We start from the raw sequence: 18,086 nt of genomic DNA, 5'->3' as shown, positions 1-18,086 counted from the left end.
TGTTTTAAAAGATTTATTTAATTTATATGAGTACACTGTAGCTGTCTTCAGACACACCAGAAGAGGGCGTCAGATCTCATTACGGGTGGTTGTGAGCCACCATGTGGTTGCTGGGGATTGAACTCGGGACCTCTGGAAGAGCAGTCAGTGCTCTAACCCGCTGAGCCATCTCTCCAGCCCCTCATCCCAGTTTTTTATTTTATGTCTGAGTATTTAACTTGTATGTTCTGGGATTAATGGTGTGTGCCACCACTGCCTAGCACAAGTGCTCTGAATCACTGAGCCGTCTCTCCAGCCCACAAGCCATAAAGTTTTCAGCCACCCTGAAACAATCAAGAAGTGAGACCAGGGCCCACAATATACCTTACACGTTCCAGCTGACTAATGCATACATTCTGGCAAATTACCTTTCACCAGTTCAGACAAAGGCATTCCTTGAAAAAATTTCAAAGCTTCAACATTCATCTCTCATGAGGTAAAACTCACCTCATCAAACGACTTGTGAGGACGGATAACCATTTGGGATTCATAAGATCTGACCCTGACAAACTCTGGAGACTCTGGCACACTGGGGTGTTCCACCGCACTGTAAGGAGAGAGGGGGTGATTATTCTGGCACTAATCAATGGTGAAGTGAGGATAAATGGGGTTGGGGAGTAGGCACAACTATAGAACCCTGTCTCAACAACACCAAGCAGTTAATGAAATGGATGAATACAACCCAGGTTGTATTCATGAAATATGGAAGTTTTTTGATATTGTAATATATGGTTCACAGGCTGTATTTCTAATTCTACCTATATTAAGAAATTCAAAACATTTATTTATTTAAAACTTAGATTTAGGTGCTGTGATCTCAACCCCTTTTGGAATGGGAAGGAGTCAAATGATCCTTTCTCAGGGGTCATTTAAGACCATGGGAAAACACAGATATTTACATTATAATTGATAATAGTAGCAAAATTATAATTAAGAAGTAGCAACAAAATAATTTTATGGTTAAGGGTCACCACAACATGAGGAACTATATTAAAGGGTTACAACATTAAAAAGGTTGAGAATCACTTGTTTAGGGCAATAACTCAGCAGTACCATGCTTGCTTTGCATTAGTAAGGTTCTAGGTTCTACCCTTAATACCCACTCCCACCCTGCAAAGTCTCCAGTGGTTCACGGCCAATTCCCTGGGTAGGGATGATGGGCACTGGCTGCTAGGAAGCCTGCAGGGCACTCATAAGGGCAAAAGCCAAGGTACAAATGGGTGAGGCACAGCTAGTGGAACTTAACAAGTACTCCAGCAGTTATACATACCGTGACACCAAGACCATCACATTGTTTTCCTGATCCACGCTATACCGCCGAACATAAACATAATCGCGAGAGTACATTGGATACTAAAAAAGAAAGTGAGGCACGATTAGTGTTCTGCATCACAGACTTAGACAGGAATAAAACTGAAGTAAAAATACTCACAGGAAAATGGGTTACCCAATGAAGAACCTCAGAACCACTAACAGCATCTCTCTCAATCACCTCTAGCTTGATCACAAGGGCATCCCATTTTTTCCTGTACTCTGTATCCAGCTGCAAAAGAGAAGATCCAAAACAAAGATGCAGAAGTTTCTCTCTCTCTCTGGGAGGTTGATCTCTGACTTAGACACATTATGGAGAAATAGTAATTTGACTTAACAGTACCAACATGTGAGAGGCATGGCTGTTTATTAGATGATTCTCACATACTGTAAGATTCTCACTTGTATCAGGGGGTTTCTGTGTCTGTGTGTATGAGTGCAAATGTTCATGTATGCACCTGTGCGTGTATAGGCCAGAAGTCAATGCTGGATGGCTTCTATCATTCTCTACTTTATTAAGACAGGCTCTCTCACTGAACCTGAGGTATACTGGTTTGACTAGACTGGTTGGCCAGCAATCCCTGGGGATTCATCAAGTCCCCACCTAACCAGTGCTAGGATTACTTATAGACATATGCTGTCACACAGTTTCTACATGGGTGATACAGAGATCTGAACTCAAGATTAATCAGCAAGCAGCTTTACCCAGCCCACGGAGGCCAGATGATGCTGGACTCCCTGAGACTGGAATTATACACGGTTGTGAGCCCCCATGTGGGTGCTAGGAACCTGGGTTCCCCAGAAGAGCAATCAGTGCTCTCTCACTCAGCCACTTCCTTCAGCCCCCTCCAAAGTCTTAAAAATGCAACAAGACACTGGTGGCACACATACCTGTAAATATCAGCAATTCAAGAAGCAGAGACAAGGATCAAAAGTTCAAGGCAATACTGAACTTACCTGTCTCAAAAACAAAACAAAGCAAAACAAAACAAAAAGACCCCAAAAGACTGAAGGTGCTGCTCAGTGGTTAGATTACTTGTCTACCAAGTTTTGTCTATGTTCAGTTCTCATTATCATATGCGTACATATATGCACTTACACAAAAACTATGCAATAGAAATGTCTATGGAGATACTGGAGAGAGGGCTCAGTGGCTAAGTGCAATGGCTGCTCTTCTAGAGGACCCAGGTTCAATTCCCAACACCCAAATGGCAGCTTACATCTATTTGTAACTCCAGTTCTGGGGGGATCTGACACCCTCATACAATGCACATAAAATTAATTATTAAAAAATGTTTAGGGAAGGACTGGGAGGAGAAATAGGAAGCTGCAATTAGGATGCAAAGTAAAACAATTAATTAATTAAAAATGTCTGTGGAATGGGGGTGGTGAGATGTCTCAGTGGGTAAAAATGTTTGCCACCTATTGTAGTTAGCTTTTTTTGACACACCTGGAGTCACCTGAGAAAAGGATGTCCAGATAAGACTGGAGTGTGAGCCCGTCTAAGGAGGACAGTCTTTTTTTTTTAAAAAAATATTTANATATTTATTTATTATATGTAATTACACTGTTGCTGTCTTCAGACACTACAGAAAAGGGCATCAGATTTCGTTACGGATGGTTGTGAGCCACCATGTGGTTGCTGGGATTTGAACTCAGGACCTTTGGAAAAGCAGTCAGTGCTCTTAACCGCTGAGCTATCTCACCAGCCCCAGAACAGTCCTGATTATTAATTAATACAGGTGGATCCAGACCACTATCCACTATGGACAGTACCATTCCATGGAAAAGTGTTGGGGTAACCTTTTTTACACTCTATGAAGGTATGTCTCTGTACTTTCAATGGTTAATTCTGTACCGGAAGAGAGCTAAATGCTGGCAGGAAACTGGTACTGTCATTTCTATGGTACATCACCAGTCTCCTCAGATATTTGAAGGTCAGATAGTCCTCTCTGCCTAGAGGCAATCTAGAATTGTATCAGAGGTTTGCTGTACTTATTAGTTGTAATAAAGAGGTGATGGCCAATGGCTGGGCAGGAAGTAGGGGGTGGAACGTGGGAGGGGGAGAGACAGAGACAGAGAGAGGTGGTGCATACTGGGAAAAGAAAGCAATCATGGGAAATTTGAAAGTGTACATGGAGGGAATAGACGTGAACCACAGCAGAGAGAAAGATATAAAGCTAGCCATGTAGCGGGTCATTGGGTAGATGAGTTAAGTTAGATAAGCTAGCTGAAAAACTGCCCTAGCAAAAGGCCTAAGTTTTAAACTGTAATAAAATTCTCATGTTATTATTTATACCACTGGTGGGCTCGAGAAAGTCCCATTATAAAGGTGGTCCTAGACTATATAAAAAAGCAGGCTATGTCCATAGTACACAGCTCCCTGCAGACAGAACAGACTGGGTTTGCCTGCAATTTTATACCAATTAGTCCGGGGTTCCAGACACTTTCCAAAAGTTGATTTCTCTTTCCTGATAGCAAGCCTGTGTTTTCCCATCCTAGGAGTGGAAGATAATATGCTTTGTCCTAAATGTGTTCAAAGAAGTAAGAAGATCATGAGAAAATTTAAAAGAGAGAAACTGTGCAAAGGAGCTATAACAACTACACTCCCAAATATGGCACCTTAGACAATGTCAAGGTTTTATTCTGATCTGAAGAGAATGGAAGAAGTAAAAAGAAACATTCTGTGTTCCCTGTAATAGCTTAAAACCAAAAAGACTGGACATCAGTCTTCAAAAGTTTCTCCTCCTCGCTCCCAGGACAGTCAAGAGTCCACATACAAATCAGCAACCATCTGCTAATGCCCTGCTGAATCTTAACATCCTGGCATCTCCTGATGGCCTTGTGCTGGACTCTTTAAATGCTTAGCTATCTAAATGATTTTATTTTAATGGGTTTATTTTTCTGTACTTTTTTTCATAGTTGGTTTTTTTTTTGTTTTTTTTTTTTTTTTTTGTGGAAAGCAGAAAGTAAGCCAGGCAGTAGTGGTGCACGCCTTTAATCCCAGCACTTGGGAGGCAGAGGCAGGCAGATTTCTGAGTTTGAGGCCAGCCTGGTCTACAAAGTGAGTTCCAGGACTATACAGAGAAACCCTGTCTCAAAATACAAAAAAAGAAAAAAAGTAAGACTTTTCTGTGTAGTAACTACAGCTGGCCTGAAATTTACTAGGTAGACAAGGCTAGTTATAACTTGTGATCCTCCTAAGTATTGAGATTACACTGCCCACCCTGTACTGATATACCATTAACTATGGTATAGAGTTCAGTGCGTGTGCTAGACACTGTGCTGGTTTTGACAAGTGTCTAGAATGATCTACATTTGAAATCATATAGGATGTCACCTTTCAGATTGGCTTTTATCTAGCAATATGCATGAGAAAAGACAAGAAAGAAAACATGAACCTGGAAAAGAGCAAATAAACAGTACACGTCCATAGTTTTTGTTTCAAGTTCCTTTCCCAACTTCTCTCAATTATTGACTATACCTATAAACTGAAATAAACTCTCTTCCTAAGTTGCTTTTGGTCAGTCACAGCCAACAGAATGAAACTAAAATAGTGCCTGACTATGTAAGCCTAACAACCTGAATTCAATACATAGAACACACAGAAAGGTGGAAGAGAAGCAACTCTACAGAGCTGTCCCCTGGCCTCCATGCATGTATCCGTACCCCCTCAGTAACAATTAAAACTTAAAAAGAAGAAAAGGAAATGTCCGGAGAAAATACAACAGATAACATGTAAAGATATGATAATTCTAAATCATTCTCAACAGAAAAAGAAATTCAAGAAACATTTCTCCCTCTTTAAGCTTTCAACTTTTCCTACTCTCCTCTCTAGCCCTCTTTCTCTCTCTCTCTTCCCCCCTCTCTCCACGTGGCCTTGGCCAGCCTCTTTCTACCTTCTCTCCTTCCCTCTGCCTTTCTACAATAAAGCTCTAAAACCACACACACACAAAGGAGCATTTCTCGTTTTCTTTCATATCAAGGAACTAAGGAACTTCAAATACAGACATCGTATGTATAAAAACCAAACAGCACTGACAAAATCCAGAGCCCAGGTCAAAGTGCCTTGTATATCCTTAGTGCAGATTCAACCCAGCACACCCCATACATACTATGCAAATGATCCATTTCTCTAGTCTTGTTTTTACTTAAGACAGTCTCACTAAGTTGATCAGGCTGGTCTTGAATACACTATGTACCAGGAAGGCTTCAGCCTCCCAAAGAGCTGGGATTACAGGCCTATTGGGGATTGGTTCTAATGCTTTGATTTAATTGGAAATCTGCATGTCCAAACACTGAAGGTCCTTGTCCCCAGTTGGTTTTTGATTGATCAATAAAGATGCCAGCAGCAAATGGCTGAGCAAAGGAAGATGGGGTGGGATCTTTGGATTTGTGAGGGCTAGGAACTGGTAAAGAGGAAACAGAGAACTGACATGACTCGGGAGAGAAAGATGGATGGGATGTAGGAGCTGCAGGAGAGAAAACCAACCAGCCATGTGAGAATTCAGGTGGGTGGCCACTAGCCACTTCCATAATCGGACCTGGGGTAGCAGGGGAAGGTTTAGGAGTGCCTAGCCTTTGAGGTAGCCAAGGCATTTTAAAATGAACTGGTGTATGAGAAAGGGGGGGAGTGGAGAAGATAGTTCCATTCTCGAATCCAGATAGCTCCTGGCTGGAAGCACACAACCTACGGGGACCAAAGCAGTGTAGCTGAACTCACTGCTACACAGGCCTATTCCAACAGGCTTGGCTTTAGTGGGTATTATAATCAGCAAACTAGTTATTGAGAGCTTGGCAAAATCACAAAAATTGACAGCAGGGGAAAGGACACTTACATATTACTAGTGGAATTACACATTGGTGTTAATAGATTATGAAAATCAGTATGGAGATTTATCAGAAAAATTAAAAACAGAACTACCATATGACCCAGTCATACGCCTGGGAATATAGCCTGTACACTCTATATCTTACTATAGATGATTACTGCGGCACCAGTCACAAAAGGAAGGAAATTACACCAAATGAATGGATAGTAAACATGTGGTACTTGTATACAACGCAATTTTATTCAGCCAAAAAGAAGAATGAAATTATAAAATATTCAGGAAAATGATACATCTGGAAATTACATTAAGCAAGGTAACAGACTCAGAAAGACAATGCTACATTCTCATATGCATATCTTATATATGGGGATGTGAGCATAGACGTGTCATAAAACCAGAGAGTAGTCCAGGAATAAAGGAAAGGTAGTGATCAGAGGGGAGGACAATAGAACACACGTGATAAGGAAGTTGACGTGGGTTACTAATGGAAGAAATACACAGGAGAGGAAGGGGAGAAGGAAGAAGGCAAGAGGGGGAGGAAGACCAGCAAAACCAAATTATGTCTGAAAAAGGCCATAAAGCCTAATACTTTGTATACTTATTTTGTATTTAGTTTGAGACAGGGTCTCTCTCTATAGTCCTGGATGTCCTGGAGCTCCCCATATAAACCGAGTACCAGGATTAAAGGTACATGCCACCACATTCAGCTGTATACTAATTTTTAAAATTAAAAAATTAAAATTTAAAAATGGAAATATCAGGAAAGAGAGTTCTGTATGGCACTTTGGGAGATCTCACCTTCTCCTCTCACTTTTGTTTTACTTTTATTGTTTTTGGGACAGAGTCACTCCATATAGCTCTGCTGTCCTGGCACTAAATGTGTAGCCCAGGCAGGCCTCAAATTCATAGAGATTCATCCACCTGCCTCTGCTTCCTGAGTGCTAGAATTAAAGGTATGTGCCATCATATACAACTCTTATATTGTTTTTAATTCACTTGTTTTAACTTGCTATGTATTTCTGACTAGTCTTGTATTTGTCATACAACCCAGGCCTGCCTCTAACTCGCAGCAAGTCTCCTGCCTCACCTTCCAAGTACTGAGACTACAACAGACATTCACGGAGCCAAAAAATTCCAAACCTAGAGAGAAAATGAACTCACCTGAACATTGAAGAACTGTCGGGGCGTCACATCTGTGTATGTTCCAAAAACTAGAACGACAAGAGGGGTAGGGGAGAGCTAGGAAGCAGCAAAGCAAGGCAGAGACATGTACCAAGGAAAAATATGAAAAGTTTATCATCTGGGAGAGGAAAACAAACAAAAATTTGGCCAATTTTCTTCAGTAGGGCCAGGATAGAATGGTTTAGGAAGCAAAAGGAACAAAGCACCATGGACACCTGTCAAAAGGCAGCAGGGCAGGGCTCACCTCGGTACTGGTAAAGGTGGCTGCCTGTAATTGGGCGGCGCCACAGCTTGAAGTGTTTCTTGTCCATCACCATTTCCCATGGTTCTTCCTTGTCTTTTGACTTTTCATTCCCTCCTGATGGGGACTTTGGTTCGGGAGGGTGATTCTCAACTCCAGAACTCTGAAATACATTTGACATTTCTTCCAACCGTTTCATCTCATTAATGGACCTGGAAAGACAGAAATAAGCATGATATCCATGAAATAAAGTATCCAAAGACCTGCAAAAAGACAGATGTGATTGGAAATAGCATGCTGCCTCAGTGAATAAAAACTGAATTGTAAGCTTGAACACTAGCCTAACACTTGTAATTAGAATAATTAACCAGTTACCATTACTAATCTATAAAACGCACAAAATAATAGTACTTTCCTAAAGTTAGCTGTGAAAAACACCTTTAAAAGTGTTTGTTCAAGACCAAAAAAAGAGTTCAAGACCTAGCACATAGCCTGAAATAACTTACAAATTTTTTAAAAAATATTTATTTGAATATTTTTATTTTTCATGCATAGTATACATGAGTAGGATCCTTAATCCTATCATCTCCAACTGCATTTCAAGTCCAGGAGTAAGAGAACTTAAAGCAGGTCAGAAACCAGAAATCATGCTGTGGGCAGCAAAGTAAGACAGATGACATGTATCAAGGAAGACTGAGAAGCCAAGCCATCTTCAAATATTAACCACCAAGGTTTGTAGATGTGTCCCTTGACAATCCCATCCTTCTGTGACACAGGATCTCACTATGTAGGTCAGCTGACCTTGTACTACACCTCCATCTTCTGGCCTCAGCTGCCTGAGTACTGGGATTATAGCATACTCCACTAGGTAAGACTTTCTACTCTCATTTTTAGTGGACTGTCTTCTTCCTGTATTATTTTTCTTCTCTGTTTTCAAATTGAAATATCTACATAGCATAAGACTTACCCTTTGCAGTATATAATTCAATGCTTTTTAGATTACTTGAAAAGTTGGGTATATACTTTCAGGCAGTTCCCTCACTCCCCATCCCTGCCAGTCACAAATCTGTCTTTTTTTCCAACATTTCAAATAAATGGAATCATGGCTTGGTATGGTGGCAAGGGAGATAGAGGTAGGTAGATCTTTATAAGGCCAGCCTGGTCTACAGAGGGAGTTTGAGGACAGCCAGAGCTATATATCGAGACCTTATCTCAAAAAAGCAAAACAAGCCAACAAAAATGGAATTACACATATGTCCCCTTCATCTGGCTCCCTTCACCTGGCATATTTCTAAATTTCATACATGTTGGATTTTATTCTTTTCATAGCTGAACAACATTCCACCATATAAATATATATCACCTTTTGTTTAGCAGAAAATAGGCATCTGTGTTGTTTCCACTTTGGGACTACCATGAATAACAACAGTTTCTATGTAGATGTGCTTTCACTTCCTTGGGTAGAGTCCTAAGAATGAATTTGCTAGCTTACGGTAACAATGGTAGCTTTATGCTTACCACCCTACCAAGAGGACTAGAGATAGACACCAAGGCTTCACACACACTAGGCAAGCACTCTTACCAGCTGAGTTACATTCCCAGTCCCTACATTTACTTTTTTGAGGAACTCTGAAACTACTTTTTGTTTGTTTGGTTGGTTGGTTGGTTTGGTTTGGTTTCTGAGACAGGGTTTTTCTGTGTAGCCCTCCCTGACCATCCTGGAACTTGCTCAGTAGACCAGGCTGAACTCAGAGATCTGTCTCCTGCTGGGATTAAAATTATGTACCACCACCGGCCAGCTTTCTTGTTTTTGTTTTAAGATGATGTCTTACTATGCTGCCTGCTGGCCTTGAAATCCTACTCCTGGGTTCTAGTAATCCCTTTGCCCTCAGCTTCCCAAAGGGTTACAGGTATCCCACTGCATTTGTCTCTTTAAATTGATCTCACAGGTGTGCATATGTTACTGCATGTGTAGAAGAGGACAACTTTTAGAAATCTGTTTTTTCCCTCCACCCTGTTCCTGAGGTAGGGTACCAGGCTAGCTATTGCTCCTGAGCTTTCAGCCAATTCTCATACTCTGCCTCCCAACTGCCAGTTGGAATTTGGGGACTATAGGTATGGACACATCTAGCTTTTTAAAAATGTTGTGTCTGAGCCGGGCGTGTTGGCACACGCCTTTAATCCCAGCACTCGGGAGGCAGAGGCAGGCGGATTTCTGAGTTCAAGGCCAGCCTGGTCTACAAAGTGAGTTCCAGGACAGCCAGGGCTATACAGAGAAACCCTGTCTCGAAAAAACAAACAAACAAAAACAAAAAACAAAAAAACCACAAACCAGTATTTGCTGTAGTTTTACTTATTCCTGTCTAGCCTGGGTACCTTTCATCTCTCTCTTCATCAACTTCCCTCCTATAAACTCTAGAACATTGCTGCTGACCTTAGAGGAAGTTTCATTTTCTCAGTAGGCTGTAAGCTATTTTTAGATACCCTTTATAAATTTGAGGAATTTCCCTTCAATTCCCAATCAGTTGAGTGTGATTTTTTTAAAGGTAATACATGGGGGTGCTTTTGTTCATACTTTTATGTGTACCACTTGAGTGCCTGGCACCCTCAGAGCCTAAAAGGTGGCACTGGATTCCCTGGAATGGGAGTTATAGATGGTTGTTAGCCATCATGTGAGTGCTGGGACTTGAACCCAGATCTTCTGGACTATCAACAGTGGTATTAACCACCAAATCATCTCTCCACTCCCTATGGTCTTTTTTTCTTAAATTATGAAATGAGGTTAGAATTAAACAAATGCTACCTCTCTTAAGTTTTGTTTTGTTTTTTAATTTTTCTCCCAGTACTCTAGAGAGTCAGACAGACCTCTGAGTTTCAAGACCACTACACAGTGGAGACCCTGCCTATGTGTGTGTGTTTGTGTGTGCGTTATCTGTGCAGTTTTCACAGAGGCCTAGATCTCCTGGAGCAAGTTTCAGGGTTTGTGAGGTGCCCAAAGTGGATGCTGGAAACTGAATACTGGACCTTTCTGTAATAGAGGCATGTGCTCTTAACCACTGAGCCATTTCTCCAGACCCTTCTTTTTCTTTAAGATAGTATAATGTAGCTCAGCCTAGCCCCCATGTACATCTAAGGTGTCCTTAAATTTATCTTCCAGCTGGGTAGTGGTGGTGAAGATCTTTAATCCCAGCACTTGAAAAGCAGAAGCAGAGGCAGAGGCAGCTAGATCTCTGAGTTCAATGCCAGCCTAGTCTCCAGTAAGTTCCTGGACAGTCAGGGGCTACACAGAGAAACCCTGTCTTGAAAACAAAACAAAAATAAACTTATCATAATATCTCTACTTCCATAATATTGGGATATACAGGACTGTGCCATCATACCTGGTTATAAGGTGATGGCTTTTTTCATGCTCCCTCTCTATCAAGTGAGCTACATCTGAACTCCTGTATTTTATTCAATTAATGTAGCATATTAAACTAATTTTGTTCATGGCACAGAATCTCTTTTGTATGTTGCTGGATTTAGTGTTTTGATACTTCTGCCCAAAGGGCTATAAAATTCCTAAAATGAGATACTATATAATATGGTTATGTATTATTTGGTGAACAGTAAGTATAGACACAGATTAGTATAATAACCAACAAACTGGAATTATGGACATATCCATGGAGGTAAGAAAATTTTACAAAAAAAGTACAGAGGAATTTCCATTGTAGTTTGTATGTGTGTTGTGTGTGGGGGGGTTGTTGATGGTGTTGCTTGTTTTTTTTTTAAGACAGGGTTTCATTAGGCTGGCCTCAAACTCTTGATCCTCCCGCTGCAACCTTCCAAAGGCATCTATGCCTGCTTTTATTTCTTAAATATAATATTACATTATAGGAAAAATGTTTATATGCACTGTTGTGAAAATAATGTCTCAGTCCTTTCTTGCCTGCCTAAGGCATCTTCTGATTGGTTAAAATAAAAAGCCAATAGCCTGGGGCTGGAGAGATGGCTCACTGACTATTCTTCCAGAGGTCCTGAGTTTGATACCCAGCAACCACATGATGGCTCACAACCATCTGTAAAGTGATCAGATGCCCTCTTCTGGTGTGTCTGAAGACAGCTACAATGTACTTATACACATAAAATAAATAATTCTTAAAAAAAAAAAAAAGTCAATGGCCTGTAACAAAAGGTAGAATAAACAGTGGAACTTTCAGCAGAGAAAGAGAAACTCTAGGAAAGAGTCAGGGGCCAGGGGTGGGAAGGCTGGATATATGAAACTGAAGAGAGGTAACCAGCCATGTGGCAGAACTTAAATTAGCATAAATGGAATAACTACGAGCTAGTTGGGAATGAGCCTCACTTGAGGGCCTAGGTGTTACTGCATAAATAAGCCTCCATGACAGCATTCAGGAACTGGGGCAGACATAGAAGAGCCCAACAAGTTATATTATATTTAATATCTCTTATTCTTTAAACCTTTTATATCTGAAACATGTTACGATTTTTTTTTTTAATTTGTTACTACAAAACTGATCAAAGGCCCCAAGCTGGGGAGGTCATAGGCCCTAAGGGGAATCAACTACTACTGTTTTGCTAAATGATCAATATTTATGTTTATACCCACAGAGTAGTGCTCTGTCATGGTCAGAGAAATATTTTTCCCGGTGGGTAGCATATAATGTAGAGACTCAAAGTGCTGAGAGAAACAATTTGAGTGCTCAGCCTTAACCGAGACACCTCTATCACTAGTCTTTTCTCATCTTCCCCACCTATATGCAAAGATCTTGGTTCTTCTCCACCGAGTACACAAGGGTTCCTGCTGCATTTCAAGAACCCAATAGCCTGGATCCGTGACCCCACCATTCCTATCAGAGTAGTGATTCCTTTCTCCTTGGTTCACTAAACCCTTCCCCATTCCAGATACACACACACAATCTCTAAAGAGTGAGATCAGACCCCAGTCAATGAATGTGGAAAAGATATAGTTGCTAATTTGTGTTAAAACTACAAAAACCAAGCATCCTTCCTGTCCCAGCTGCCTGCTCTTACACTTTGATGAGCAGTGCATCTTCTAGAAGAGAAAACTTTTGCCTTGCTGAGACACTTCAGTTAGAGTGGTAGTCTCTTTCTTTGCCATCCTTGACTTATTTCTAACACAAGGCTCAAGGAAGTTAAGAAACACTGTTTTCAACATGATGTGGCTACTGTACTCATGAACTCACAACAGCTGTAGTAACCTGCACAAGATCAAGCCAGGCAACATTCCAGCACCGATAGTGCAGGAGCTCATGAAGCCCCACCCCTAGCTGAGGAGTTATTGACAGTTTATGCATGCTGGAGGAAGGAGAGCCATTGTTTTCTGGAGTTGCCATGATATCACAACCACACACATTAAAGCAGCACTAACTATTCTAAGTGGATTATGAAGGAAGAGAGAACATGAAGGTAGAAGTGGCATCCTCTGAGGTTCTAGACAGAATAGGATGGTAAAATTAGAAATAGATAAATAGATACGATCAAGATACACTACTGTAGCTGGGCAATGGTGGTGCATACATTTAATCCCAGCACTCGGGAGGCAGAGGCAGGCAGATTTCTGAGTTTGAGGCCAGCCTGGTCTACAGAGTGAGTTGCAGCACAGCCAAGGCTACACAGAGAAGTCCTGTCTCAAAAAAACAAAACAAAACAAAAACAACAGCAAAAAAGATACACTACCATATACATGAATGAAATTATCAAAGAAAATAAATAAAACAAAACATGGCTTGTATTTTATAAATAACTTTAAATAGTAAAGAGAAAAGAAAACCTGCTGGTTGAGTAGGCTATACGTACATAAAAGGATACAACTCAAAAGTGAGACCAGCCCTGGGTGTAGCCACACACACACACACACACACACACACACACACACACACATGCCTGACTTGCCATACAGCATTTAGGGGGCAGTGAGAAGGATGGAGAGTTTGAGGCCAGCTTGAGTTATATAGTGAGATCCTGTCTTTAAAAAAAAAAAAAAAGAATCCAGAGTCTGAGGATGTACCTGGTAATAAATATAGTGTTTGTGTAGTATTGATAAGCCCTGGGTTTAATCCTCAGTGTTATATAACAAAAGACCAAGGAAAACCACAATTACTGACATACTAAAATAAGAGTAACTTCTACAAAGTTAATGACATAAATTTTATTTTATTCTCAACAGAGATAAATCACAGTATGCTATAATAATGCATCTTTACGGGGCTGGAGAGATGGCTCAGTGGTTAAGAGCACTGACTGCTCTTCCGAAGGTCCTGAGTTCAAATCCCAGGAACCATATGGTAGCTCACAATCGTCCGTAGTAATGAGATCAGACACCCTCTTCTGGTGCATCTGAAGATAGTTACAGTACACTTAGATATAATAATAAATAAATAAAGCTTTAAAAAAGAAAAATGTATCTTTACATCTGCCTCCTTTGCTAAACTATGAATCTCTTTTAGCTACAGTTCCAACTCCTAGTATCTCTATGGTAAGCAGTAAATAGTCAAGAAATGTTTAACGAATAAACTGAATAAATAAAAATATAGAAGCAGACATCAGAAATTCAAATTATTATATAAATATACCAGAAAGCCAATAATATACCAGGAGCAATGGCATATCCAGTAATCTTAACATTAAGAAAAATGAGGCAGGAGGATTATAATGATCAAAGTCATTTTAGACTAAAGATCCAGGCCAACCAGGGCTACATAAAAGACTGCTTTCTCAAAGGGGGGGGGAGTGGGGTGGGGAATAAAGGCAAATTATTGGCATTCCAAGATTAAATTTTTCAAGCAGTTTAGCAGTCCTGGAGAGGTTTGTAGTCCTGGCTCTGGTACACATTAATTGTATGATCTGAGATTCATTTTACATTCACCTATAAAGGGAAGACACACACCAACCCCCTCCTCCTCTCCTCCCCCCCCTTGTTTTTTGAGACAGGGTTTCTCTGTGTAGCTCTGGCTGTTCTGGAACTCACTATGTAGCCCAGGCTGGCCTTGAACTCAGCAATACTCCTGCTTCTGCCTACCCAGTGCTGGAAATAAAGGTGTGTGCCACCACCATCCAGCAAGACATCTTTTCTTGAAGGTTCCTATTACTTCTAGAATTCAAAGTTACTAGATTTTAAACTTTAGATTTAGGCAAAAAAATATTTATATTGGCAGATACTTGTCATTCCAACTGCCTGAAATCCCTCCCTATTTACGGGGAATCCAAATAGGTGGGTGCAAGTTCATACTCTACCTCTCCTATTTAAGCACAGCTAATTTAGGTACGTTTAGAACTCCTAGCTAGGAGGGGCAAAGGCCCAAAGGCCCAGAAGGTTTACAGATTGCTCACAGGGAGGGAGTCTAGAGTAACAAGTGTAAGTGAAAATGCCCACAAGGCTGCTATATGAAGATTATCCCTGTAGCAAGCCTTGACTGTTCTCTTGGCCAGCCTGCTCTCAACAGTCAGCTAACAAGGACTCATCCAGTTAATTCCTTTTAGTTTGAGTTAACAAAGATCATTTTAGTATTTGTACTCAAGAACCTTGACCAGTACAGATGTTCTGATAAAAATAGTTTCATCAAACTGGGCGGTAGTGTTTGCTTACATGTGTAGCCAGAGCTACACAGAGAATCCCTGTACCCTGTCTCAAAAAACAAACAATAGTTTTTCATTTTTGAAAATTTTAAATTGGAAACTACAAAACAGAATTCAATGCTAGCCCAAGGAAATAAATATGGGCAATATTTTATTAATGGTAGGCAATTAGATCTTGCAGAAGAAACAAAAGCACAATCACAGCACCTACTGCCCAGAGAACAACTCCAGGCATGACTTAGCAACAAGCAAGGGCCCTGTACAGGACTAATTAAAGCATTATTCCCCACACCGTCATCCCCCTTTTGAGACAGGGTCTCTCTACAGAACCTTGGCTGTCATGGAACTTGCAATGTAGACCAGACTGACAGGCTGGCATCTGTCTTACAGAGATCTTCTACCTGTCCGTGTTTCCCGAATTTTGGGATTTAAAAGGCATGTGCAAATGGCTTTAGTAAAGAATTCATTTTCTTTCTTTCTTTTCTTTTCTTGAAACAGGATTTCTCTGTGTAGCCTTGACTGTCTTATAACTCACTCTGTAGACCAGGCTGGCTTCATTACTCAAGAGATCTGCCTGAATGCTGTTTCCCAAGTGCTGGGATTAAAGGCATGTGCCATCACAGCTGGGCATTAGTAATGCATTCTTAAGTAACAAGCACCATTCCCGAATATGACAAGAAGCAGAAATCTGTTTCCCCTAGTTAAAGTCTTACTAACACCAGGGACTCAGGCTAGTGATGCAGCTCAATTAAGTAAGAGTGCTTGTCCAGCATGCAGGTACTCTAGGGGTACAAGGTTTACCTACATAGTAAGCTCAAAGCCAGTTACAGCACCCCATACACATGTACTATTGGAAAAGCACAATACAAATGATGGAGGACAACTTGGCCATTGCTGTCCCTGAAGGATTTCAACTTCTAAATGCTAATAAGACTGACAAAGCACACAAGAGCATAAACAATACCATAGACAGCATGTGGAGAAAGGAAACACTCCTATGGTATCTAATCCTGTTGAGACAGGATAAGTGTCTAAATCTTCCCATGTAAGAAGACTTAATAAGAGAGAAAAGGGCAAAAGAGATTATTCCTGAAATAGTAACAAATCAGCTGATTAGATTAGTACAAGGATGAAGGGGAGACAGAATCGCTTTCCTTTCTCCAAAACAGTATTTGAGAGAGGCATGTACTGAAGAAACTGAAGACACACAATGAAAACAGGGTAAGCATGCCAACATGGGACTCAGCCAGGGTGCTGCGCTTACCACAGAATGTGATCCAGGCTTCCAAATAATTCTGGTAGGTCACCCCAGCAAGCAGTGCAAACAACAACTGTTTCACCTAACCAAAGCTCCTGAAATTCCACACTACTGTCCAAATTAGGGAATTTTGGTCGGGCATAGTGGAGCACGCCTTTAATCCCAGGACTCAGGAGTCAGAGGCAGATGGGTCTCTCTCTGATTCCCAGACCACCCTAGTCTACACAGTGAATTCCAGGACAGCCAGAGCTACACAGTAGAAAAAGGGGGAAAAAAAGAAAAAGGGAAATGGCCAATTTTCTTTGTGAAAATTTACTAGAACTAATTTCTCATTAAATAGAATTCCTCAAACTTTCAGAGCAGTAAGCTTAACTTTTTTAAAAATGAGGTCAATGGAACATTTCTCCCTATATTTTCATATTTCCTAACATCCTTCCTCTTTTTGTTTCTGTAACTTACACACACACACACACACACACACACACACACACACACACGCAGAGCTGTACTTTTCCATGGGATTTTTCCCAGTCTCACAGAACACCAGCTAGCACTAGTAATAGTCAGCAAAATTATTTTGCTTAAGAAGCCAACTGGATAAAAAAACTAGACAGGTACTAAGAGATGTTGAGGGGAGGGGAGAGAACCACCACACACTTGCCTCTAAGCCTGAGGGCCTGAGTTTGATCCCAGGTTCCCATGTGCCAGAAGAAACAAGTACAAATTGTTCTTTGATCTCCACACAAAGGTTGTAGTGTTCAAAAGCAACACTCCCCACATGAATAAATAAATAAATGTAATAAAAATATAAACCGAGAAAGATCTAATTTCTCTTGGGCATGGTAGCTCATGCCTGTAATCCCAGCACTTGGAGGGAGTGGTCCTAGTTTGAGGCTAGTGTAGGTTATATAATGAGTTTCCAGCCAGCCTAGGCTATAGATAAGAACCTGACTTGCAGGGGGGTGAGGGCGACTAACAAAATTATTTCTATAGCGAATACACCAATGATTCAAAATTATTTCTGTAAGGTTAAATAAGATTAGTTAGATTGTACCTGATAAGATGTACATGTAGCTCTGGCTTTCCTAGATCTTACTATGTAGATCAGGTTGGCTCAAACTCAGCCATCTTCCCGCCTCTGCCTCCTGAGTGTTTGGTTAAAGGCAAACGCCACCACACCCAGCCTGTAAAATATTCTTAAGCACCAAAAGGCTAGAAGGCAAAACTATAATTTTCTCACTACACAGAATTCAAAGCCCTTAAGAAAAGCACACACCTACATCCTAGTTTCCTCTCCAACAAGAAACTAAAGTGTAGTGGTATACAACTGAAACCCCAGCACTGGGGAGGCCAAGGCAGGAGAACTACAAGTTCAAGGCTAACCTGGGCAAATAATGGACAGGTCCTACCTCAAAACTCTGAGGGGAGAGGGAGCACAAGACTGAACAGAAAAGAACACTAAGAATTACCAAAACAGCTTTCATGCTTTAACGTTTGCATAAACAGGACTGCCCGTGATTATGACTTTAAAATGTGTTTTTAAGTCTTCTTTTGCTGGGAGTGGTGGCGCATGACTTTAATCTCAGCACTTGGGAGGCAGAGGCAGGCGGATTTCTGAGTT

General features: G+C 40.9%; 1 protein-coding gene across 1 annotated transcript in view; it reads right to left on the bottom strand.

Annotated features, from left to right (window-relative positions):
- Stard7 (StAR related lipid transfer domain containing 7) overlaps positions 1 to 18,086 on the bottom strand; it is a 28,714-nt gene that overhangs the window by 8,455 nt on the left and 2,173 nt on the right. The window contains exons 2-6 of the mRNA XM_021192911.1: positions 7,609 to 7,817; positions 7,344 to 7,393; positions 1,472 to 1,582; positions 1,310 to 1,392; positions 487 to 586 (exon numbers count right to left, since the gene is read on the bottom strand). Of these exons, the coding sequence (XP_021048570.1) occupies positions 487 to 586; positions 1,310 to 1,392; positions 1,472 to 1,582; positions 7,344 to 7,393; positions 7,609 to 7,817 (553 nt within the window). The remainder of the gene's footprint in view (positions 1 to 486; positions 587 to 1,309; positions 1,393 to 1,471; positions 1,583 to 7,343; positions 7,394 to 7,608; positions 7,818 to 18,086) is intronic.

Source organism: Mus pahari, chromosome 3 (assembly GCF_900095145.1).
Source record: "Mus pahari chromosome 3, PAHARI_EIJ_v1.1, whole genome shotgun sequence".
NCBI lineage: Eukaryota > Metazoa > Chordata > Mammalia > Rodentia > Muridae > Mus > Mus pahari.
The sequence above is the reverse complement of the archived record's forward strand: the minus strand, read 5'-3'. Positions and strand labels throughout refer to the sequence as shown.